Source organism: Metopolophium dirhodum, chromosome 6 (assembly GCF_019925205.1).
Source record: "Metopolophium dirhodum isolate CAU chromosome 6, ASM1992520v1, whole genome shotgun sequence".
NCBI lineage: Eukaryota > Metazoa > Arthropoda > Insecta > Hemiptera > Aphididae > Metopolophium > Metopolophium dirhodum.
In genome coordinates this window covers 3,331,460-3,357,842 of record NC_083565.1, presented here as the reverse complement: position 1 = coordinate 3,357,842, position 26,383 = coordinate 3,331,460, and the positions used below count along the sequence as shown (strand labels likewise).

The window sequence follows — 26,383 nt, the reverse complement described above, 5'->3', positions numbered from 1 at the left end:
CGCGCACGTCGTTTTTGATAATATTATAATATAATAATATAGTCTCCGCGAAATCGATGAAAATGAGAAAAAATGTTTTAAAAAAAAGCACACTACAAGTCAATTAGAAGAAGAAAAAAACCGTATTTCACGCCGACGCGTACGTTTTTTCCACACACTCGCTCTCTATAATCACTCTCCGCAGAAGACATATATATTATACATCGTACAAAGGTACATAGTATATATATATATGGTATACCTACACATGCGACATGCCACATCCACCGTCAATATTATTATATAGGTAGGTAATACTCACTTTCGGCTGCGTTTATCGCATCACACGTTCGAACGGTTACTTTATTTTTTTTTTTCCCCCATTTAACTCTTTAGTGCATCGTATCCGTCGCCGGCGATATTTACGGTGCACACACGTCCCGCGAGTTTTCTTGAAACCGAATTATTACATTTGGCGCGATCGTCGACCCGTCACCGCCACACGACAACCCCGCAACGAAATTCGACGGGGACCGAAAATAATAAAATTTATACAAAAAAATGCATAAGGCGCGGAGCAATGTTTTTTTTTTTTTATATATATATATAATTAACGCTTGTCACGAAACGCGTACGTTGATCAGATAGATGGGCAATATATATAGATACCTACGCGGAAAAAAAGTACTTAAATACAACATAATATTAATATAATATAAAACTACTATACAGGCGCATCAGTATATTATGTTTACCTCTATAGAGTAGGTATACACTGTATAGATACACGTATAATGTACGAGGAAACTTCAACATTAATTCGAAAAGATATTAGATACTTAGGTACATTTGTGTTTTTTTTTTTTTTTAATAATTGTTTTAGCATATTTGTAAAATCGCATCACACACTATAACCTTACGAAATGTCCGCGGCCGTTCAAAGGGTTTCTCGTCGGTCTCGTCTCGCAATGTCCGAAACGTTTAAATTTCACGCGATTTGTCGAAATTCCGGACTGACGTCGTGGGCGACCCCCTCTGGCGGTCGGCGGCGGCCTATATCATATTATACTCTTGAAGACGATCCGCCGACTTGTCGGCCGACAGATATTGTTGTCGCCGTTGAGGACTAGGTACTGTGTCACGATGACGTTAACGAACACATACGACCGGTGGGAAATTCCACGGGCTACCACCGACCGCCGTTTCAGCGGAGCTCATGACTATAATATTAATAATAATAACATAATTATTGTAATACGCTATACGATAAATATTATTATTACAATGAATAATGCACGAAACGCGTGTGCAGTAAACATACATAATAATACAAATTGTTATATTATACCGTTGCAGTGGGAATAATATTATTACAGTTATTATTATTATTATTATTATTGGTATCATCGAGCGGGGTGGGTTCGTCTCGCGTGGTTATATAATACAATTATAAACGTCGCCTCGCGTGTGCGTCTTCTCTCCTCCGACACTCGCGGTTTTTGCGTCGCTCGGAGATTCGGGGCCTCGGGCGATTTCGCGTCTTCCCGACCAGGTCGTATCGTATAAAACATTACACAGTTGTGAGTTCTTTCTTTGCACTGCGACATTCTTCTCTCCGCCTACGCTTAACCGTCGCACGTCGTCGGCGACAAAAAAAACGTCGACCACATAGTCGAAAACTGCTCCGGGCACGACGACGACAATATTATACCTTTGACACGCCGCTGCGGGCGAGCAGTGAAAACGTTCGGCGCTTTTCGTCGTGAACTCGAAAAAAAACTAATCCTCCAACGCCCCCGGAGTCGATCGAATAACGACATTGTAAAAACACCTTTGCGGTGCGACGACGATAGGCACCTGCCCGTGCGAGCGCCCGTCCCCGCCAAAAGCGCCGGTTTTCGTCGGACGCGAGACCGAGGGTCGAGGGCGCGAAAATGGCGCTTACGTCGTGATGACGAAGAAGATAATAATAACGTGCAGACCGCTTATATTCCTACTTTAACCGCTTCCGGTGTTGACGAATCATTACTCGCGCCACTATAATATAGTATAATAACAATATTATAACGACGTCCGCCCAAACTATAGGCGATTAAATCGCAATAATAATAGTAATAAAACGTTTCGTGTACAATAACGATATAATATTATACGTCGTATAATAACCGATGATAAATCTGAAATCGCCAGCAGACCTGCGGCTATCGTCGCGACATCAACGTCGGACGATGAAATATAATATTTTCGTAAATACAATTTAATAGACAGATATTAATAATATGAAACCATTATCATTATTATTATTAATAATGATAACAATACACGGTGGTCGACGACCGTTTTTCTCGGTCAAAATATTATGATTACATCCGAATCGTCCGAAACTCCACACCACCCCACCTATAGCTATCTTTCGTCTTTGCGCATCTCGACCACCCTTCAAACCACAAGTGGGCCAACTATAATAATATTATAAAGTACCTACCTATATAATACGATTCGTACGGCGAGCGTCAGTATAACAAACCGAACGTGCACACGTTTTTCGATCTGGCAAAGAATTAAGGAACGAGATGACTCCATAAACCTAGAGAAAAGAAATGTTACGGCCGTATAATATTATTATGGGCTAACTTTAATGAACTTTCAAGATTGTCCGTCGTACACGACGTTATTATTGTTATTATTGTTATCATATTATAATATATTTACCGTTCGACATATGAGACGGAAAACCCAACGACCCACAGCTTACTGTTGTCTCCGTCTTACAACAATGCATAACACCGCAAACTTTACGTTCAGATTTATCCATTTTAACGCTGAAAGTTTTAATCATATTGTAAATCGACCTACTATATCAAATTTTGAGGCGGGAACATCATCATCTAGGGCCCCGCGTAGGTTTTGACATTTTAATTTAAAGCGAGTCTTGAGTCCTTTACAATTGTAAGTTTTTTGTTAATTTAAAAATGCTCATTACTTGGATGGAAAATAAAACAAAAAACAGACACTAAGCTGGGCAATTAAATAACTAACGGAGTAAAATGGATTATTTTGAACGTAAGATATTGATAATATTATATTATGTTGTGCGTTTGTAAGACAGTACTGCTACACGTATATGACCATGACATTCCCTTAGAGTGAAACGGATTCGGAAACAAAAAAATGATCTAAGAAAATTTGTAAGCCCACACGATTTTGACTTTTAATAATTACTGTAGTTATATTTTGCACTTTATGAAAAGTTAGGAGTAACTACGTTAGAGCACTGCGAGGAAAACAATGTATCTACTTTGATTTTCTTTATTTCAAAATTAATTTATTCTATAGTGTTACAATTAATAATTATTAATATAGGTACTCATCGGTACATATTATTATTATTATTATTATTATTACTATTATAATATATATACTATTTTTTGAAAACCTTAGACTATTCTATTTTTAAATTTTATTATTATATAAATGTTATCGAGTTCGTAATATTTATAGTGGGTTACTATTATTATATTATTATTATTGGTATTTTGTATTTAAATATATTTTATAAAATATATTTAAAGTAATCGCCTTATTCGAAATTTTAGATTTAAGCCTTGATTACGATTATTTTCGTCGTGAACTTATGAACACCAATACCACTGTTGTTACTATTTTACCGAGCTATTACTGTGATTTAATTTTGTTCTATAACCTCTGTCCGCCTTAACTATAACATCTTCTAAAAGTGACTTATGAATGTACATACATATTATTTACATAATTATTTATATCAATTTTTTTTTCTAAAGCACTTCCCGTTTGTATATAAATATATATCCGTATTTAATAAATAAAATTGTTCAAACTTAAAGTTGCAAACATTTTGGGAATGATAATATTATTGTAATATAATAATATAAACCTCACTATTTTTGAAAACGTAAACTTGAACAGCTCTGTGTGTAATACATAAATATTTAATCAAAAAATTAGACTACCTACCTACGTATATATAAATTATTATTGTTATTATTATTATTTTTATTATTACTATTATTAGGTACTGTTGTTATTCGGTAGCTTTCGGGGTACCTACCTATTTTTTGTTGATTTTGGTTTACACATTATACTAAATGTTTGTAATGTTATTTTTATTGTTATTATTCGACAATCAAAACGAATATTATTTAGAATTATTGATAATAGCGGTAGCGATTTTTGTTTAGTTTTACGAAAGTTTATTATATTATTATATAATACTGTTCTTTTAAAAAAAAATTATATTCACTTTGATAAAATACGTTTATTATTAGTTATAATTATATAAAATTATGATGTACACGATAATGTATAATATTATATATATAATATGGCATTCGTGCCAATGCATACCCAACAATGATGTGAACGGTAAATCTTAGACAGTTTAAAACTTTAAAATTACCGTCTGTTATATAAAACCCCAATTTAATAATGATATTTTTGTTTTACTCGGATTAACATTGTTTTATCAATTACTTAGGTACCTATACGCAATATATTATATTTTATATATGCCTAATTAATAATTATATGATATTATATTATATAGTCGTCTACTGACAATTTGACAAAAACTGCACTTGTCATTTCGTAGATATTATTATTCTTCGGAACCTATATAGGTACTCACCCAGATATAAGTTAATATATATTAATTTTCCTTAAAATCAGCAATGGTAGGTAGGTACTAATGCTGAAATCTAAAAAAAAATAATAAAATTGCTCATAAATAAGGATATTTTTTACAAACAAATTTTCCAGCTAAATTTCACTAATAAAATGTGTTGCCCATGTGCGGTTGTGCACAAAAGTTGGACATACACAAAATACACAAAATACATTTTAAGTAGGTACCTACCCTACCTATTTCTCTTCTTGGGGTGATCGTCGTCGTACATTCAGATTTCAGACCTCCGGCCACCTACGTATCAAGCTAGTTCCGTATCCGGGGAGAGTGGGGGAGGGCACTTGAGGCAATTTTAAGACCTATAATTAATTGGTATGTACACTATACCCGTCTACATGCATTAACTAATAACACTGATATGGTGATATACTGATATATCTAGTTCACGTTTCCGATGTTTGAGCAAACTTGATATTTGTCAATTAAATGATATTACATATTTTATTGTGAAACCATAATATTTCTTAATCATTTTATCTTTTATATTCCATCATTCAGACATTCTCGCCCCTTCATCTATCATTAGATACGAAACGCTCTCCCTAACATTTTGTTTTGGGCAAAATGATTATTCGCCCAAACGTTTGAGTGACATTCAAAAATAGACTGTACGTAACCATGGACGAGGACATGACGTGTAAAAATTACCATTTTATAAATGTATAGTATATTTTGTTTTTATTTGTTTGTAGAATGAGTTGTATTGTTGCATAATATGATATTTTCCATTAACTTCGCCATCACATTTGTTTGATGGTGGCGTTTAGGATGTAGCATTGGTGCATTATATATAATAATAGTTTAATGATGAACATAGAAAAGTTTGATTTAAAAATGGCCAATAACCACGAAGCATAAAATGTTATCAAATCATTGAATACTTACTACGCGTCTGCTCAGAATTATGAACTAGTTGATAGTTTGGATGGTATTATTTTCCCATGTCAACTTTTTTTTTTAAAATTCAAAATCACATAAATGCGTTTTATTCACATATCTCGTCCTACGATCTGCCATGGTCAGCGTTGAATGCTAATTCCTATGAACACCGTCGTTATTTTTTTTTAATATAATATTTTAAATCGCCAAACGCTGATTGTATAGGTGACGCTCATCAGGTGATGAGTCATCACCAACGACCCATTATTAAATCCCCGATCACATAAAATTGCAAACCCGTATCTTGATTACTTAAAACTGTCATTTTGTTAATTGATATAACATCGGTTGGGTTTGAACTTTAAATACCTACCTACATTTTTCCACAGCACATTTTGCATTCAATGTATTATCTATCACTTGGATGCTGACCCCTACGCAACAGTGGCGTAGGCAGTTATAAATTTGTCCTGGGGGACATTTTTTTAACCATGTTCATATATATTTATAAATTTCTTTATATTCTATTTAAATATATTTTGTTGTGATGTCAGCACATAACCCCACCCCACAAGTCACAAATTAATAACTTATATATATTATAAGGGCTCTGAGGGGGAGATCCAGAGATATATCCCCTTAAACCCCCTTTAATTACGCTCCTGCTGTTCAACAGTCTCAAGTATATAATATGACGTATAATACTGCCTGTTTTAACAATCATATAATATAAAGTTAACAATAATCACAACTAACGTCTCACAAGAAGGTACTAAGGTAGGTATTAAATTCAAAACTAATATAATATAATATAATAGGTAGTATTATTTAATCATTGTTATGAATTATGATTCTAAATTTCTAAATGTTTTAATAAATCGCAGGCATTCCCCCCCCCCCCCCCCGACTGTCTTCTATCTATTAGGAAATTTTCCCCCATTTTTTTTTTAAAGTTTACTATTTAATAGTATTATTTTATTATTAAATATGAAATTATTTTTTTGCCTATCGTCTAATATTTTCAAATATTTTCATAAATATAATAAATTATACAAGTATATTTTTGATCAACTGAACTACTTGAATCAAATTCAAAAGCAATCATTAAATTGTTAAATATCCAAACTGGTACATTTTAACAAAAAAAATAAATATGAACAAAGGCTAAAAAATATGTGTTTACAAATGATAAAAGAATCAGTAATCAAATGTTTTTTACAAAATGTATCATTTTTATGTCGGAATTTTTGGCCATTTTTATTATTTATTAATTTTATTTTATTTTATACTTAATTCTTTTAAATTGTTTATTGTTTCAAGTAATTGAGTAGATCAACCATAATATACATGTATAATCTATTATATATAAAAAAAATGTTTATGTTATTTTATATTTTATTTAAAAAAAAATAATTTCATATTAAATAATAAATAATATTGTATTATTAAATTCAATATTATTAGTCAATAATAAACTTTTAAAAAAAATGGGTAGAAAATGTCCTACTAGACCGAAAACAGTCTGTGGGGAAATGTCCATTTACTGTTTTAATCATTAAGTTATTGTTGCGATCATACATCCACCAATTTCATAAAATGGGTACAGAGTACAGCAATAATTGTTGGTCCACTTCCAAGACACTAATACTAGATATTTTCTTCATTACAATAAAAAAAAGTGGTATTTAGATCCTAATTGTCTGATAAAAACGTAGGACTTTGGTCAGACTTCAGTTTTTGATTCATCGATAGGTTTACTATGTTGTAACCAAAGCAATTTTTATCTTTCAAGACTGCAGTAGTGATGACTGATGAACAGTTTACAGTAATATGATAGGCATGCAGTTTAACATAGGCTACAAAGTATTAACTTCAAACATTAGGGGCCTTTTTTCCTCTTATTCTTTGTGCGGTAGGTATCACAACTGAGGTGTGGAAACCACAATAGTATTACTACTTCTGCCAACATGGCAACATTAGGGGTCAAGGATTTCACATTATTTTTTATTATAATTAATAGTACCTGAATAATATTTCTTTTAATTCTAGTTCAGAAAATATTATTTAATTTAATCATTGATTTTGCTATATAATTGGTAAATAGAAAATACTGATAATTTAGTGTAAATACTTTAACTAAAGTCAATTGAAATCAAATCAATGGTAAACCATACTTAATGAGTCATGACAGTAATTTGTAATCATACATTATTTCCAGTCTCAGATACTTGTAAACTAAATTAAATTAAAATTTAAAATTTTTAATTTTTATAGTCAAATAGTTCTTATAATGTATATTATATAACATTAGTATTTTGAAAATCAATAATAAACAAAATAATATACATTTAATATTTATAAACCAACTGACAACTATAAACACTATTATTTATGCATATTGACCGATTCTTACATGTTTAAAATAAATCACACCCCTGAAAGAATAGTGACGCAAATCAAAATGTTGGGAAATCGACTTTTAATGTTTCATTATGTAATTTAGTCATTATAAATAGGATTTTTAATTAATTTATCATTTTTCAATCTTATATTATTCTTAATATTGTATAGTTTACTTATATATGCTTAAAATAACATGAGTACCATTTCACCTTTGTTTTATTAATATTATTTATAACATTCAAATGTATAACTTATCTTATAACATTTAAGATTGATAACTCTTAAATATAAAATAATAGGTATGTAAATATTTGTTATTGTTACATGTTTTAACTACTTGATAAATTTTAGGTATCTATTTTATCTTAAAAAAATATTAGGTAGTACTTTTGAGATAATATTTATTAATACAACATATTATAATATTGATAAAACTACTATAGTTATTCTTATAATAGGTATAACAGTATTATATTAATAAAATTAAAATAATTTTCCATGTGTGAAACTGTTACTTTTAAGATATGACTTTATTCTGGCTAGAAAAATATTGTGTAACAACATAAGTCAGGCCAGAATAAAGTCACATCTAAAAAGTGTCGGTATTCCATCTGGAAACAAATAAACTATATTTTATTTAAAGCAGAAATAAAGACATGAAATTCTGCAAATTTTGATGGTAATAACTCGAAAACAATTTTTTTAAGTTTTGTCACTATTCTTTCAGGGGTGCTAAATTACAATCAGTTTTATAGACACATGAAATGTTACCACAATGCAATATACTAAACCAAAATCCAATAACTTAATCATGATTCATGGTATCATAATATGTTCAATTAAAAAAAAATTATTTAATCATGGTTAATGCCTAGTGGTTATTATCTAGTTTAGTAGTGTAGTATTGTAGTAAAGTTAGTAAGGTTTTGTAGGTATACAAGATTCACATCTACATTTGTTTTTCAATTAATTCGAAAATGTAATCATTATACAATTGTTATGATGATAAATGCCTTTAATACTCCACAGTGGTTTGAGATTTAATTACTGGTTTTATCACATTATATTATACAATACACAATAGGTAATGTATTACTATATTAGTTATTGCATTTTTACAGGTCGTGATTAGGTAATACATTAAGGATGGCTTTGTAAATAGCCAAGCCACCTGAAACTCTAAAATCTCTACCTAAAAGTTTCGATCGAAAAAATGAGGGTTTTCCAATAAAAAATGGTATTGCACATTTATGTTTAAATTAAAGTTATTAAATAAGTATAAAACATTGTATAAATACTGTACAAAAGAAAATAAGTAAATCTTAAAATAACTTTGGTGTTAGTGGATAAGTTCAGTCTTGTTTGGATGTACCTACGCAATATAGATGTTTAGCATAGTTAAATTATTGACTGATCAGTCTAGAATAAAAAAATTATAAACAATTTTTTTTTAACATATCTGGTCATCTGGTTTATCAGTTGGTTTAGTGTGCTCTTCTGAATTAGTAACCTCATCATTCTCCACTTCTACCACATTACAATTTTCAAATTCTGCATAGTTAACTCCACTAGAAAAAAAACAATAACAACAATAATAATAATTAACAATAATTGTATGCTATTTTAGGTGATACTTTTTTGAAGTTTGTGAGATACTAATGCTGCATTTAAGCCTTAGAAATATTATTAATCAGAATGTTGTACAAGTCTACATTAAAAGCATACAGAACTAATCTAAGGAACAAAACAAGTAGAGATGAATAAATTCAAAAGTATACAAATGAACGCATGTAGTTTTATAATTGTTTTCAATAAAAATTGAATGATAATAAACAAAAATATATTGTTTGAACACGATACAATAACAATAGTATTTATGAAAACAATTAGTAAAATAATAATTATTCACATGAACTCAGTTAATTAAGTTAAATTCATAAAACAAACTTTACATATTATACTACAAAAACATACTAATAATAATTATAATAATATTAAAAATAAATTATAGTTTTAATACTAAAATTACGTGCAACCTGTGAGATCATATATTTTCGAACTCTTCGGACTGAAAATATTAAAGAATAAGAAGATTCATTAAGTGTACATTTATTTTGATAATCGTAATATCACCAGAACCATTTGCGCAAGACAGGGGTTACATTTTCCAAATCTTATTTGATTTTTTCTCAAAAAGCAGACGGTGGCTACAGTACAGTAAACATGCAATAAGCTACAACATGCACAATGCAAAATATCAATCGTGGAACATACCTGTAGAATACATAATGTTGTAAGAAAAACAATATGTCAAAAATCACTGACAGCAAACCCAAACCAAATTTGGTCGGATCGCCAAACACTGAGGCCCAATCATCTACAATATAAAAAAAAGGTTAATAAATTCATAAACAAAATATTTACAGTAAAAAATTATGGTTACTGTAGTTATATGCGTTGATAATCATCTGCAATATACTAAGTAATCCTCCTGTGAAATCTAAGAATATGTTGCCGATACTCCAACCAATTGTACTCTTACGCTTGTAATTCATTACCGCCTAGAAATAAATTATTTTTATTGTAAAACACAAAAAATATAAAATAACTATAGTGTATTCAATAAAATAGTACATGAATAAAACCAAGAACAAATTTAAGTATATATTAATTTTAGACTTCCAATTACAATGATCCACTAATAATCTAAAGTTGGAGATGTTTGTTTTAGTAAAAGTTATAATTTATTAAAAAATAACTGGTTTGAACATTTTTAGATGATGAGTGTAACACATACTTGTGGAATGTATTTGATGAGTGTTATGGTCAACTTGATATATGAGCAATAATAAAGGAAGTCCAGCCATACTATCTTTTGTAAATATACTAGAACTAATAGTATGGCTATTAGCAATCCGTAAAAGGACATGATTGATTTCGCTGTCCGAGAAACTTGTTGATCACCTTTCTGCAAAATATACATATATTTAATTAAAACAGGACACTACTTTACATAACACACATGTTTTATATTGTGATGCAATAATATAATAATAATGATAGTATTATTACATAAGCAATTTCAATAAACAAATTTAACTGAAGATTACCTCATAAAAATAACATTGGGTCACAGTTATGAAAGTAGCAAATACAGCATGAATAGAAAAGAATATGTCGTTTAATTGAACTGGATTTAGTCCACGAGGATTTCGGGCAGAGTAGTCTTTCTATTCAATCATAAAAAACAGACAGGTAAATATAAGGTGATCAAACGACATTGATGACTATTTACATTACTTCAATTTCAGGTATCCATAGACCAACATTGAACATCGAATATAACATAAATCCAATCAAGTTCAATGCAATGAAGTCAAAGTTTAAACCCACAACACTAGAAATAATAATACAAAATATTAATAAATTAATCAGATTTTAATCTAAACTGCATGTGCAGTGTTATACTACAATATTATCAAAAATATGAAGAACTATATAAAAAAAGACTTATGTCCATATGCATAATCAATTTATGTGCCACATAAGGCATGTTAAACTATGTCTTATGTGACATACAAATGGACAATGCATACGGACATTTAAGTACTAAATTAAAATTGATGATTAGTGGAACAAATTTATATAATTAAATTTGTATTTGTTATGTCATTTAATATGTGGCTTTATAAATGCTGTTGGCCATTAAAATAAAACATAAAAATGAATAAATACAATCTGTAAATATCTTGGTTAGCATTACACATGATTTATAAAAACCAAAATGCAAAAAACATCCAACAACCTATACTTGTAAATAATTTTTAGTGATACAAGACAAGGCCCTTTAATTGAATTAACTAAATAATAATAATACAACTTAAATACTAATTGGCATTAGTACATTCAAATTTTTACTTTAACTTGTTGAAATTTTTAATAGGTCGTAAATTGTTTTAACACTTATAAATTATACATAAGCTGTCTAACGGATGTTTACCATGTAGAATAATTCAATTGAATTATATTAATACTTCATCAAATATCTAGTAATTACCATTAAAAAATGAATAGTAAAATATTTCTTAATACAACATGAAATTATTTTGTTAAATACTAAAAATGTTAAATTACAAGGTTGTAGTTAGTTAATTATTATACATTTGTATGTTATAAATGTTATAATAATAAAAATAAGGCTTCTTGGGCAGGTGTTTGTAATAATATCTACCTCTGCAGCCATACTATATGATGTATTATATAAGATGTCTATAAAACATTTGAATCACTTACTACAGAAAAGGGCATGTCCATTTTTACCAAATTATTTTTATTTTCTTGGTACACATGTACTAACATAGGGACATAATTTTCCATAGAAATTAGTCATACCCAATTAATCTAATACAAATAAGAAGCACATTAATTATAGTAAGTCACAGGGTCTACATAATATTATGTAAAATTGTTATAAATTTATAACCAAAAAGAAAAATTCAAAAATTATCATTTCCATCAAAATGTATAAGAAGACATACTGTTGGTAAAAATTATGGTTATTTTATTTTATACTAATGTACTATGTATATACTTTACAATAAAAAGTGGTTTGTCTTAAAGCACATTATATTTCTAGTTATAAAATTATTAATAAATTGAGTCAAATATTAACATACAATCTTCTAAGTTGTATCTTTAAAAGAAAAAACTATCAATAAATTGTGTCTTTTAGCAAGTATATTTATTCTTTAATATAACTAAATTGTTTATACGATTTATAGTACATAGTAATATTGATAATAGGTTATATTTTCTAGAAAAAAGCCTTAGTATGAGTCACCTTTTACGTTTCCAGTTTTCATACATTTGAGGATAGAATGATATTGACCATGCAACAAAATAAATCCATCCAACAACAACACTGAATAAAGCCAATTCATTAGAATGTTGCAGAGTGACTCGCACAAAAGCATCACTGGATCTGTAATAATACAATTAATATAAAATATAACTGTGCAAAATAAAAATAAAAACATTGAAAGTGTAATTATATTATAAGTAGGAATCCATGAAACATCCCCATATTTTTATATTAAATATAACTGTTTAAAATCAAATGCATATAATTTTTCCATGATATAAAGTATAAGGGGATATAACATATATATTTCAAATACAGTGGTATTGTAATATTGTTCTATGCAAAACATTATTTACATTTCAAAAAAGAAAACTTAATTTTTTTAATGATTTAAAATTTTGAATTAAAATACTCTTATGAAAATACATTGTATAAAAAATAATCAATACCTATATGCTATATTAAAACTACTTTTCTACCAACTTCCTAAGCAAGTCATTAAATGTAAGGTAATAATAATTGTGCTATTAAGCAATATAATATATTTGCTGAAGGTAATCTGCAACAGCCTCATGTCAAGGATTTATATCAAATACTATATAGGTAGTAGGTACACAGTTCAGTATTGAATAGGTACACTAACAATTGAATAAACCACTTGAACTCAGTGAATACAGGAATAAATTTTATAAGAAATAAATATTTTCTTTATAAATATATCAATGGTCTAACAATTTATTTTTTCATTGGTAATCTATAAATTCACTTGATATGATTTGGATGTTCTGTCAAGCACTCATGCTTAAAACGAAAACAATTAAAAATATGTGTAATATTAGGTTTTATTACTTTATGGAAGAAGGATAAGCATCAACTTTTAATAAATCGTGGCCGGCATCATGACCAAACAACTCTACTGGCCATACATTTGGACCTGTAGAATTGGTGACTTCTATTCTTGAAATATTTGTCGTCAGTAAGTCTTTATGATTAGTGCTGAGGATTAATGTGGTATTTTCTGGTACATTGTCCCTGGAATAAAAAGGTGCAGGTCAGATTAAACTGTGAAATAGGTATTGTATGTACCTAGGAAACAAAAACAAAAATAAAATATTTTTTCAATGTACATACGTTAAGGTCAATGTGAGCGTTGCTGAATCATTCACCAACAATACCAAATCCTGGGTATTGAATGAAAATTTCGCACATGCACGGGATGCACCTGTCAGAAGAATCAATTAATGTTAACTTAAAACACAACGTCGACATGGTTCTTACTGTAGGCGATCAGGACGAACGCTACTCGAGCAATGCTCCTCATGGTGAATTTCTCAGGTCGGACTGCCATCGGTTGCGGACTGATGTGGCTGGGGAAAAAAAATAATGTTGAATAACAATAAAAACGAACACACTCTGACGCAATTGTAGCCCAAACAACATGTGCATCATATTATTAATTATGTATTGTAATTGTTTGTATTTACATAGGTAACACATGTGTGTGCGTGCAATTATTTGTCTGACAAAAAACGCGAAACCGAGATCGATCGAACGACGACTGTGACGAGTGTAGGTCGTTACTCGTTTCGTTAGGTACCCGACATCAGTCGTGGTTGCCGATCGGACGCATGTGCGATCATCCGAGAACGATCGGCGCCACTGTATTCTCGACTCGCACACATCATAACGTAGTAATAGTATTTCGTTATTAATTTACTACCAATAATGAGATCGTCAGTCGATAACTGCGGTGCCAGCATTCGTCCGTCGTCCGTCTCGCGGGTCGAATATTTATAATTACATCTTATTATTTTTATTATTATTCTATAGTTACTCGAAGCGTATTACACTATTCATAACAGTAAGTTGTCCGATTTTCTCGTACCGAATCGACCACCGTGTAGGAACATGTTATTATCATAATAATATTATTATCGTTGTTTATTTAAATACGATACGCCGAACAGACGATAAACAAGGTTGTATGGCCTGTACCTACGATGTACCTACAATCTAAAATCAGTTAAATCGATATGTTACAACCAATCGTGGTTACAATATTGTTATATTCTGTGTTACAACTGAATCGATGGCGATCGCGCGATCGAGCCGGTCAAAAAAATAATCAATGAATGTCCGCACAGTTTTCAGCCGGCCGTTATCATCGCAAATACGGCCGTAACACTTCGAACGTGACTATTATAATCGCTAAAATATTACATCACGTTCAATGTCGATCTGACCGATCTGTTCGACAATGTAGGTCGCGGACGTGCATAAAATATTATAGTCATCCTCGGGTATTAAAATATTCAATAAAAAATTATTAATTATTATGCAGTGGGAACAGGGAAACAATAAGCGACTATAACAATAATAGACTATATTATAGTAACGCGATAGTTTTTTGAAGTTTTGAATGCAAAACGAGCGCGCGCTTGAGATAAGACGGGTCGGCGGTCGCGACTGATAACGGTACAGCTGCAGCTGCAGTGTTAAGGGGACGCTACACTGATATATTTTGTTGTTTCCGTCTTACAAGTGCGTAACATAGCAAATTTACGCTCAGCAGATCGAGTTAGCTCCGTTAGTTTAAAAATTTGAGTGAATCGACCTAAAACGAAACGTGATGGTAAGAACATTATCCGTATTTGTAAGTGGGTTTTCTACGGTGATTCAGTTTTTAAGTGAGTTATAAGCATTTTTAATTGACGCTATATTAGGTATATGGTACGCATAACTTGCTAAACAATTAAACCATCGTAAAAAACCCACATTAAAACACAGATAATATTATTGCCATCAAATTTCATAATAGGTCGATTAATTCTAATTTTTGAACTAACGGAGCTAAACATGATCTGCTGAGCCTAAATTTTCTGTGCTACCTACGTAGGTACTTGTAGAACGGAGACAACAAATGGACGTACTCTCTTAACGCTATTATTTCAATAAAACAAAAACCTTCTCGGTGGCAGACGGCGGTGGCATGATATCGATCCTATCAAAGAGCGTCAAATATTACATAATATTACATAATAATTAAAATTATTATTATGATTGTGAGGATGTCAGAGCTACACTATTAATTTTTTCTCTCCCTGACCACCGACCACCACCCACGCCCGTGTGGGCCATTAGGCCATATACCTACATATTATCTAATATAGTTGACAAATTTGCGTTCAGCAGATTCGCTAACCACTCAGCTTGTGTGTTTAGGTTTATTGATTTAATGCTTTATATTAGAGTAGTATACCTTAAACACTTGAACATTTCACCAAATGTTTATATTAATATTTTCTATACATTATAATATATATATTAACTCTTTTTGATCTATTTATAAGCAAGTGAATTTTGCAATTTTTTTAAATAAAAACATTTTTGCTAGGTCAAAACACTGGAAATATTTAATACATGGTTTCTTATAAGTTGTTATTACTATATTAAAAAGATTATTTTGAATTTACCCTCACATTTTGACGCTTTTGAAACTATACAGAGAATTTTCCATTTTAACCTCTCGGCTCTAAATAGTACCAATTAGTTCCACTTTATCACCAGAATAGATACTCAAGTTGAAAATCGATGCATTCTTTCAAAAATATATGTATTATCGTGTATCCACAAGAAATCAAAAAACAGTATTATACAGTACATATTGTAAAATCAATAGGTAATATACATCGCCCAGTCCAGAATCAGAAATATATACCAATTTAGGTAGGTAGGTAGTAGGTACTTATAATAGGTAGTGACATATGCCGAGTGCTGACTGATCATCTCCACTCAGAATAGATTTTGTATACAATAATAATATATCATTGCATTTAAATTGAACACCTATATTACAGTCAAGGGCTCCCGCAATGCGGCCATTGCCCACCCCCCCCCCCCCAGCTGGGACTTTTGAACTGCATGTACTTTAGTATCAATCACTAAAACTATTATTAGATTTAAGTCATTCTTATATCTTGCCCCAGGTGGGATTTTATCCTGCGGGCGTGCTTTATTACAGTGACTTTATAGTTTATACTTAATGACGAGGTCGGATCAATCGACGCCTCAACTTTACAGTAGAGCAGTACCCGCAGTTGCCGAACATTTTACGATATTTCTGCAACTTTTTTGTGATTTATGAGCATTTTTTAATGTTGCAATATTTTACATAATTGGTACTATAATAGGCCTTATACAGGTAATTTAATTTCATAAGTCATAATACATGATTAGTTAAATACCCGATGGGAGTTATAGTAGATACCTAATTATTAACTATTGAAGTATTTATAGTTTATACACTAAATATGTGTATATTATACTTTTATATAATGTATATAATGCGTAGTTAGGTACCTAGGTATTTGTTGTCATAGACGTTCAAATTTTAAGAGTTGCAAAAAATGTAATTTATTTTTAATCCAAATAAATCAAAAAATTATATGAACTATAGTCACTATGGAAGTTGTGGCTATCTGTAAATTGTAATTGGTACTGCGTAGATAATCATTTGTCAATACTATTAGTTGAAAAAGGTTATAACATATAAGACGTACTAACAGGACAAACACTACAGTGATACGTTATGTTTAATATAATATATAAATATACCAGGTGATCCATTTAAGTGTCTACATAAATTCATTATTTCAAAAAGTTTTAACTTTTTAAAAATATTATTTTTATATAATTTAATGTCATTTAAAAATAATATTCAGAAATGTTGTTTTGAAATGATATCAAATTATATTATGTAAAAAAAATGTTTTCAATAAAGTTGAAAATAAAAAAATGAGGATAATACTTAAAAGGATCACCCTGTATGTACCTATATATTATATATTTGTTCCGGACTTCCTGTAAACTGTGAACTTATCAAACAATTTCCTAAAATGATCATTCATTAGTTCAAACTTAAATTAAAGGGCGTATATCAATTGCGTCGAAATGACCTTTTTATCTGTAATAAATCTATTGATTGAGGCGCGTATCATTTCCGCCAAACTTTTTTACATCTTGATTCCGCAGCCTGTCAAGTTTTAACTATTATTCAAAATAAAAAAAATCGATGGATTCACTTATATCAAACTGGCAACAAACCACTATTTTAAAAATGACAAATTAATTACATTTTGTAAAAAATTTTACATTGTATATATTTTATTATTTTAAATATAATATATATTATATAAATCAGGCAACAATACAATATATTATGCAAATATCAAATTACTATTTAAAAAAATTAACAGTGTATTTAGTTTTATAAAAATAACAATCACTAGGTATCTGAGTTATATTATTTTAACGAATTTTACATAGTATTTTATTGTTTTTATTCGCCATAATAATATGCATAATAAGGTTATACCTATAATAGATACCTATACATTTTGTAAGTTTTTTCGTTGTGAACAACAATGTTTGACAATTATTTAAATAAAAAAGATATAGTTACTATTATGAGTATTAGGTGTGGTATAAGCTAATGTACCTAAACTGTTAATTAAAAAAATCTATATAATATGTTACATCGGTTAAATCGATTTTAAGTATTTGTTATGTCTTATGTAGTTCGAGTTGAGTCACCATGTGATGAGTTAATACATTTTATTTTCATTCCATCCATTTGATTAAATTCTGTCTATCTAAAATATTTAAATACATTTTTTTTTCATGAATACAAATTTGAAATTATTACTGAAAATAACTATCAGCAATATGCTATAATATAAAAATATATAAGGTTTATCAATATAACATTATGAGCCAGGGTCACGAAAAAAATATTTTCATCACGGAAAAATAATAATCAAACAAAATATAAGTGCCTTCTGTCATATTTTTGAATTTCTACAAAATATGTTATTTGTTGAACATTCATAATATTATATTGAATAAATAATAATCTTTTCTTATTAGATAACTCAGTAGTAATATTTAAAAATAGCTGCTAATAGTCAATCGTAATTTGTAGTAAGAAGTAATTAGTTAAAGAATAATAATTATAATCATTTAACTTTTAAGCTTGTAATTAATCCTATCATTGAATTAAAATCACTAATTCATTGGTTATAATAATATGTCCTTATATAAATTTAAGTAGGTATAATATAGGTTCCTACCTAATATGTGTATATATATTAATACCTATTATAGTTGTATATCATAGATATTATGCATAAGTGTTAAGTAGTACGTACAATGGACGCGTTAGTCCTTGTTAAAGTGGATGATGTATTATTTCAAATGTTTTCATGATGTATAACAAAAAAGCACACGCAAAACTTTTATCATAAGTGGAAATCAGACGTTATTATTGGTTGGTGGACTGAGTGGAGGGGGATAACAACTTAAAGTACTTAAATGGTAAATAATGTAATAGAATACTCAAATACCCAAATTTTCTCGCTGCAATGTTTTCTTTTGGTTTAATAGGTACCTAACTATCCAAAACCTAAACAATTTACTAATTACATTAGTCACTGCTTATTGGATTCACCGCGGTGAATGGACTCATTCGCCTATTAGACTCAAACAGCTTATATATCATATGTAAACTTATTCATATAAGAAAAAATTCATATACTTATTGAACTCACACACATGGTTGATAGGGTCAATGGATATTTTAAGTGCACATTTCCTGAATTTTTAATCAATTTTCACGATTTTTTCATTTACATTTTGACGATTATCAGTTTTTCCTCGAATTATCCTATCAAAAAGTATAAAGTATTGAAAAGATTTATAATATTTTTTTACATCATTCAAACTCATTATTTACAAAACAGTGTTTTTGAAAAAATAAAATACTTTATATTTTTATAGATATAATTTTTCACGTTTTTGTTATTTAAGATTGACACCGTACATTTAAAAATTGAAATATATAAATAAATAAATAATAATTAATATTTATCAGTACCTTCCTATACATGGCCAAATTTAAGTTTTTTTATTACATTGATTTATAATATTCATATATTTTAATTCTTGAACATTTCGCTTTATTTACTCACTCAGTTAATTGACTCATATACTCTGGTCCCAATATGAGTCAAATAAGCTGAAAATACTGTATTTTAAATTAAAATGTAAAACTTTTCAATTTAAAAATCTATAGTTTAAAAATTTGATACAATGTCCATCCGAAGTTCTAATTTAACAAAAATGTAATAATATCGAAAAGATGTGATTTTGGTTGTGAAACTTAATTATATTTATTAGATAAGCGGTTGAAGTTCAAATTATCTGTCTCCTTCGCACGCAGAATAATTTTTTCGTATAATTCTGGATAATGCTTATGTAGAAAAATATTTAAATTATTTTTTATTTGATTTTAGGGGAACATGAAAGATATTTTTGGGTGGGGGCTTAGCCTTCCCACCCCTCTTCAAGCTTTCCACAGATCACATCAATCAATAATTAAAAAGTGATCTTATAACTTATATAAACACCAAACTCTCTATTTCAATATAGTTATTTTTCAAAAAGTATTATGACTGTACAGATGCTGTAGAATAAAAATAAGTCTAAAACAAATTAATATTAAGGATAGACTTTTTAATTAAATAAGAAAATTCAAACATTGTGCTTACGGAAACTGATACTATATAACAATATGACTCTTATTTCCGATTTCGTTGTAAAAGAGTAATTAACTGTGAATTTTTAAATTTTTAAATAATTTACATTAATAAAAAATCGTTTTTATCAGATAAATTATTTAAAAATTAAAAAATAACTTTTTGTATACAAACCTTATACCTATAGGTATAAATTATGTTTTTACACCCAAAAACTACAAATATTTATATGAAAACGAAAAGCCAATATATACTATGACACAGTTGCAATAGGTATTTTAAATGTCAGTGGGTACCTATAGTTAAAATTTTAAACATAGTAGGTATATAAGACGCGGTGAAATAGCTAATATATTATTCTATTGAAATACATTAAGATTTTAAAACATAGGTAATTACTAGTTTCAAGTTTGTAATTTTGAAGGATAGGACACTGACGTCTGACACTCTAATAAGACGTAATAGTGTTGGACAGTGGATACACATTGTATATAAAAATCATGCTTAATGAGTAGGTAATGACATTTTTAAAAATTGTTTGAAGGTGATTATTATAAAATATGTGTCGAGAACTATTGAAAACATCGAAAAATATACAATATATTCATACATATAATACGTAATCCATATCATACAACATAGATACACCATATATACCTGTATATTATATTGTGTAGAATCAATTTTTAGTTTATAAATTTTATGATACGTGATATTATTAAATATGGCTCATTCTACTCGAAAGTAATTGTTTACGATAAAACGTTTAAAATGAAAAACATTCATTAATGAATCTTGTGTGACACATGCAGAGTCTATAATATTTGTGCGTGGTTATAAATTTTAAACAATTTAGTTATTAATATTTCAATTTGAACATTACATTTTAGAAAAATTAAATGCTGCATAGCGATTATTATTAATTATGTTTATAAATAACCTATATGAAAGTGTAATGTTTTGTGTTTATATATAAAGTAAAAACTAAAAGTTTAATAAAATTCAGTTTAAAAAAAAATATGTTATAATATTCGTGAAAATATGAATCATAATATAGAGGTACCTACTGGCTACTACACATTTTATACTTAAAAAAAACAGTTACTATATTTTAAAAACTTACGTTTATTTTAATAATATATAAAACAATGATATATTAAAGGTTACTTACTGCTTTATAATACAGTAAGTATATGCCTCTTAAAATTTCAGATGGGTTTTTATTTTATTAGTTAAAACCAAAGTTAGTTCTTAGTTTCAAAAACCAAAATTAGATTACTTAAATTATTTTAAACATACATCTGTCAGCGGATCAAGATACTTGTGCAGGTATGTAATATACTTACTTCTTGCTTTACATGTGATGAACAAGAAAAATATCCAAAGTAAAAATGTCGTATAAAAATATTATACCAGAAAGAGAAAAATACCCGAGGAAATAATATCCGATAAGTATCCTGCAATAGTGCATCACCATTTATTTAATTGATATGATTATATTTAAAGTATACAAAATTTAAAATAATGATAATGATAATATCTAATAATAGTGTAATAATATCATTAGTTATTAATTATTATAGGTATGACTAATTAGTAACATGAATATGGTGTATAGCACGGTGGTTTTTTTTTTATCAAGCACTATTTATTTTCACAGTAAGTAGGTAGGTAGATACTATTCCCAATAAATAAGTAATTATTTCCCACATATACCATTAAAATTTAAAACTCGACTAGTCGACGCAGGTCATAGTTCACCGGGCAGAGGAGATATTTTAATACCTACCTATATTATACTATGTACGAATATATTTTATCGTTAGACGCGTTATTCGATTAAAACACTTATGGTTATAATAAAATTATATACATATAGTGTAAAAAAATATAAATTGTGTTAAATCCGTTTGTATTTATACTATTATATTATAATATGTAGCTGTATGGCCTGTATCCCAATTTATTGCAATCGATGTTTTTGCCGTGATGTTTGAATACACAATATTAAGTTATTACAGTTGTGGTCAACAGCCGGTCAATTAAATTATCTTTTTAACAACCAGTACGCTACACGTCTCCTCTAATAAATTACATTTTTACTGCTTCGGACAACTACACGACACGTTTGATTGATTTGTACGGTTTTTACGACGATCAAAATTATCCTGTTTTATCAATGTATACATGTTTATGTTACAATGCGTCATGGTATTGTATCAAAAATAAACACTTTGCTTTCAACCCAACAAGACGTAGGTACTGAAGTACTTTCCGCAACTATTATAATATTGATTTTATATCTACTAACTGTTTGAGATATGACACAAATCCAAACTAAACTCCAAGTAGCTGATAATTGTGTAATTCACTAGTGATAACTGATAAGTATAATATATTATAAACCAGGTATTAAGTATATTGTATACATCGTACCAAATTTTCAGAAATTATCGGTTGTAGGTATCTAGTTGTACGTCAAACGAAATGTTTGTTGTTATTTGTGCCATTCATTTGTGTATTTTACTTCAAATAGAACATGTCAACCACTCCAGATGAATTAATTGCTGCTTTTTAAAATAAATAATTTGAATAAAATAATATAATAATGTCTTACGCATAGGTATTATAAACGTGTAACATTGCTAAGTTATTTTTTCAATTTATTGCATTAATGTATCGACTACACATGTATTATATTATTAGAATATACCGAATTATTGCAGGAAAATTTCAAATTCAGAGACAAGACGTAAACCTCGCACAGTATCACCATCTATGTACCTACTGCAATTAGGTTTATGGAGCAGTCTGATTTGGTTTGACGAAATCATATATCGAATATATTCTAAATTCTATTCTAAACGATTTTTTTTTTATATAAACGTTGATAAGACCACAAAAAAAAATTAAAACAATATCTCAAATCGGATTTTTAAATCCAATGGCCAATGCTCTATATAGATAACACTTATTTACTCTGTTTACGCTCTAACGCCGAATACTAACAATTCGAAATTTCGTTTTACCGATAAACCAGCTATTATATACTCTGTACAACTGTACAAGTATACTAACTTACTACAGAATATTGGGACAGTTTGACATAATATTATCTCCGATTTCGTACAGAATATCTAGTACAGAGCAATATCTCACCCGAAAATCTATACAGCCATATCTTTATAAAACGTAGGTACCAAATAATATCTTCTACCGGATAATTCGTTTGAACTCGGTGTACGATGCACAATATTAATACAAGTAATACAACGCGCTTATGGCGCGACGAGATCCCGTTACAGCTATTGTACGCCGGGCTTATTGAAAACGAAGAACAATAAACTTAATAATTATTATTTTTATTCAAATATTTCATATGATAAACCGTTCGAGAGCTCTATCTACCATGTTATATATTATACTTATATTATGTATTCGCGAACTAAACGAAATATGACTATAAAATATTATACTATTGTCATTTTCGTTTGGTCGATTTACGAAAGAAAAATAACAAAATAATATTTAATTGTAATTTCTAATAATTGTATATAATAATAATGTATACCTACATCGATGTCATTATAAAAACGAAAGCGTACAACAGCTCCCATGTTACACAAGAATATAATATAAAATTATATTATAAACAAAATATTTAAATTGTTCCACGCGGTGTTTATTTTAACAGGTATGCACATTTCGGCAATTGGAAAAATAAAAGTGTACGCAAAAGAGATAAAAAATTTAAATATTTGTCCCAAAACAAAATGCATTGTATCGATCGCATTCTATATAATAGCTAAGTATTATATATTGCAACGACGTCGAGAACTGCAGTCTCGTACATCGCATAATACAACTTGTAGAGTCACAGTATTTACCATTTAATTTTTTTCTTAAAGATAATTGTTTTTTTGTTACAAATGCCGTTTGTCAAACTATTCAACATTTTAAAATTCTATATCTTTAGAACATACTAAAAAACCAAACACTTATATTAAGTCAAAATATACTTTAAATCGTTTTAAAAAAATTAAATAGGTTTTGACAACTTACCCCACTTCTGGCTTGGTTGTCACATCATCACGGGGTTAATCGTCCCAGGTAATTGAAATGATAAAATTAAGTTTTTAGTTTTCAATGTTGAATTTGTGTCAGATTTAGAATAACTCCATACAAATTAATTGAATCCATAGTTAAAAAACAACAAGTTAATAAAGTGTAATAAGTTTAAACATATTTAGTTTGAACTTTTTAAACACATATGACAATCAACCCCTCGTAATTTGTGATGCAACAATCCCCAATCTACATTTGATTACAAAATATCAACCTTACGAGTTGTCGAGTTATATTACTTTTCAATACAAACGAAAATAACACACCAAAATATCCGTTATACACTAGTTATTTGTGAACTTAACAATTACAACGTTATAGGTATATTCCTAGTATGTAAATGGTGAAATATATAAAATGTATTTACGAGAAAAAAATTACTGACAGACTTAGAACTCACTTTTTTCATCCTTAAAATTCGTTATATGACTACAACCAGTCTTTGGTCGAGATAAAAATTAGGTACCTATTTGGAGGTACCGTCTTGTTTCAGATTTATTAACATTGTGACAACCAACCCGCGTGTGACAACTAGTCCGGCCTCCCCTACAGCAAAAACCGAAAAGTGGACTTCGCGAGGTATAAGAAATAACGAAATAATAGTGTGTAATACCGTAAGTAACTTACCGACAATATTATTTATAATATCTGAGGCAGGCGACAGCTCTGCTCCGCGGGCGAGTGGTGCGACAGTCGGCGGCAGACTGGCGCGAGATTGTCGTCTGTGCCCAATCGATGGTCGTCTTCGGCGGTAAGTGCAATGCCGCTAATGATATATTATCAGCCTTTGATCGCGCGGCGGTGGAGGGAACGCAGACGATTCGGCGGTAGCTGCAGACGATTATGATATGATATTATCATTAATAATGTTGTTGATAAATCGCATTATTCCCAAAGAACATTATGGTACGTACAATATTGAAACGCGCAAGGAATAATGGTGGTGACCGCACAGTATACGAGATGACCTAACCGGACGGTCAGCTTGCGTCAGATTCGAGGAAGACAAAGAAGACGAAGAATAATGTAAGAATAAGATAAAAGAAAATCAACAAAAAAAAAAAAAAAACGATTGTAAATAATGTAATACTACGTTATAATGATATAATTATGTATATATATATATATTATGTATAATTTATGTAGATCGACGTCCGATTTTTTTTTATCTGCAAATAATAAATATAATTATATTATATTATTAAGTATATTACGACTGCGGCGTTTTACAAATAAGAAGAATCGCGGAGGACGGGCGCAATCGCGGAAAGCGTATAGCCACGCGGCGGCGGATTTCGAATAATGAGCGCGCGCGCGACAGTCGCCGCGACCGTTCTTCGTTGTATTAATGTTAATATTATTATGAATATTATGATAAATAACAATACCTGGCCCGCGCGACCTCGGGAGCCTTTCCCGCGCGAAATTTCTCCACCTGTCGCGATCCACTCCCCCCCCTCAAAACCATTTTGCCCCCCCACCATCCAATCGTATTCGCATTTGCTAGGGCACCCGCCGGATTTTATTTTGTGAGAAAAAAATAGAATCTGGTTGGTTTCCACCCCGCGCCAAACTCATACTTACGTTTTTCACGCAGAGCAGACAATACTGCTCATCTGTTGCACGCAATAACTTTGTTAAATATTAATTGCAATTTGAGGTTTTTTCCGGCAATTATTGAACTTATAGAAACCTTCAAATTTTGTTCGCTCAATGTATTGGCATAACATAATATTATGACTTTCCTAGCAAAAAGTTCCAATATTATCACGCGTACCTAATCAATTCGACTTTGAAATGTTTATTTTAAATTTTTGCATATTT

At 29.5% G+C, this 26,383-nt stretch overlaps 1 protein-coding gene across 7 annotated transcripts; it reads right to left on the bottom strand.

The window, feature by feature from the left end:
* Positions 1-7,818: 7,818 nt before the first annotated feature.
* Positions 7,819-25,890, bottom strand: LOC132946679 (cystinosin homolog). Of its 7 annotated transcripts, none has more exons than XM_061016729.1 (12): positions 25,187-25,890; positions 24,960-25,105; positions 14,121-14,209; positions 13,974-14,064; positions 13,692-13,874; positions 12,822-12,962; positions 11,282-11,378; positions 11,092-11,211; positions 10,779-10,949; positions 10,425-10,542; positions 10,256-10,358; positions 7,819-9,549 (listed from the first exon to the last, which is right to left on the bottom strand). In XM_061016729.1, exons 3-12 carry the CDS (start codon positions 14,188-14,190, stop codon positions 9,432-9,434), a joined length of 1,212 nt encoding a protein of 403 aa, XP_060872712.1. In that variant the 5' UTR covers positions 14,191-14,209; positions 24,960-25,105; positions 25,187-25,890; the 3' UTR covers positions 7,819-9,431. The 7 variants fall into 7 exon arrangements, with proteins under 7 accessions (XP_060872712.1, XP_060872710.1, XP_060872709.1 ...); XM_061016727.1 differs by lacking the exon at positions 24,960-25,105 and having other exon boundaries at positions 25,187-25,390; positions 25,474-25,889; XM_061016731.1 differs by lacking the exons at positions 7,819-9,549; positions 24,960-25,105 and adding exons at positions 9,757-10,049; positions 10,121-10,188 and having other exon boundaries at positions 25,187-25,888.
* Positions 25,891-26,383: the final 493 nt, after the last annotated feature.

What these genes read in the sequence shown, in the direction of transcription:
- LOC132946679 (XM_061016729.1), bottom strand. Translation starts at nt 14,190, where the DNA reads ATGGCAGTCCGACCTGAGAAATTCACCATGAGGAGCATTGCTCGAGTA. An exon ending in ACGCTCACATTGACCTTAAC is followed by an intron (nt 13,875 to 13,973) that starts GTATGTACATTG and finishes TTTTTATTCCAG; the next exon opens with GGACAATGTACCAGAAAATA. An exon ending in TCATCAAATACATTCCACAA is followed by an intron (nt 10,543 to 10,778) that starts GTATGTGTTACA and finishes ATTTATTTCTAG; the next exon opens with GCGGTAATGAATTACAAGCG.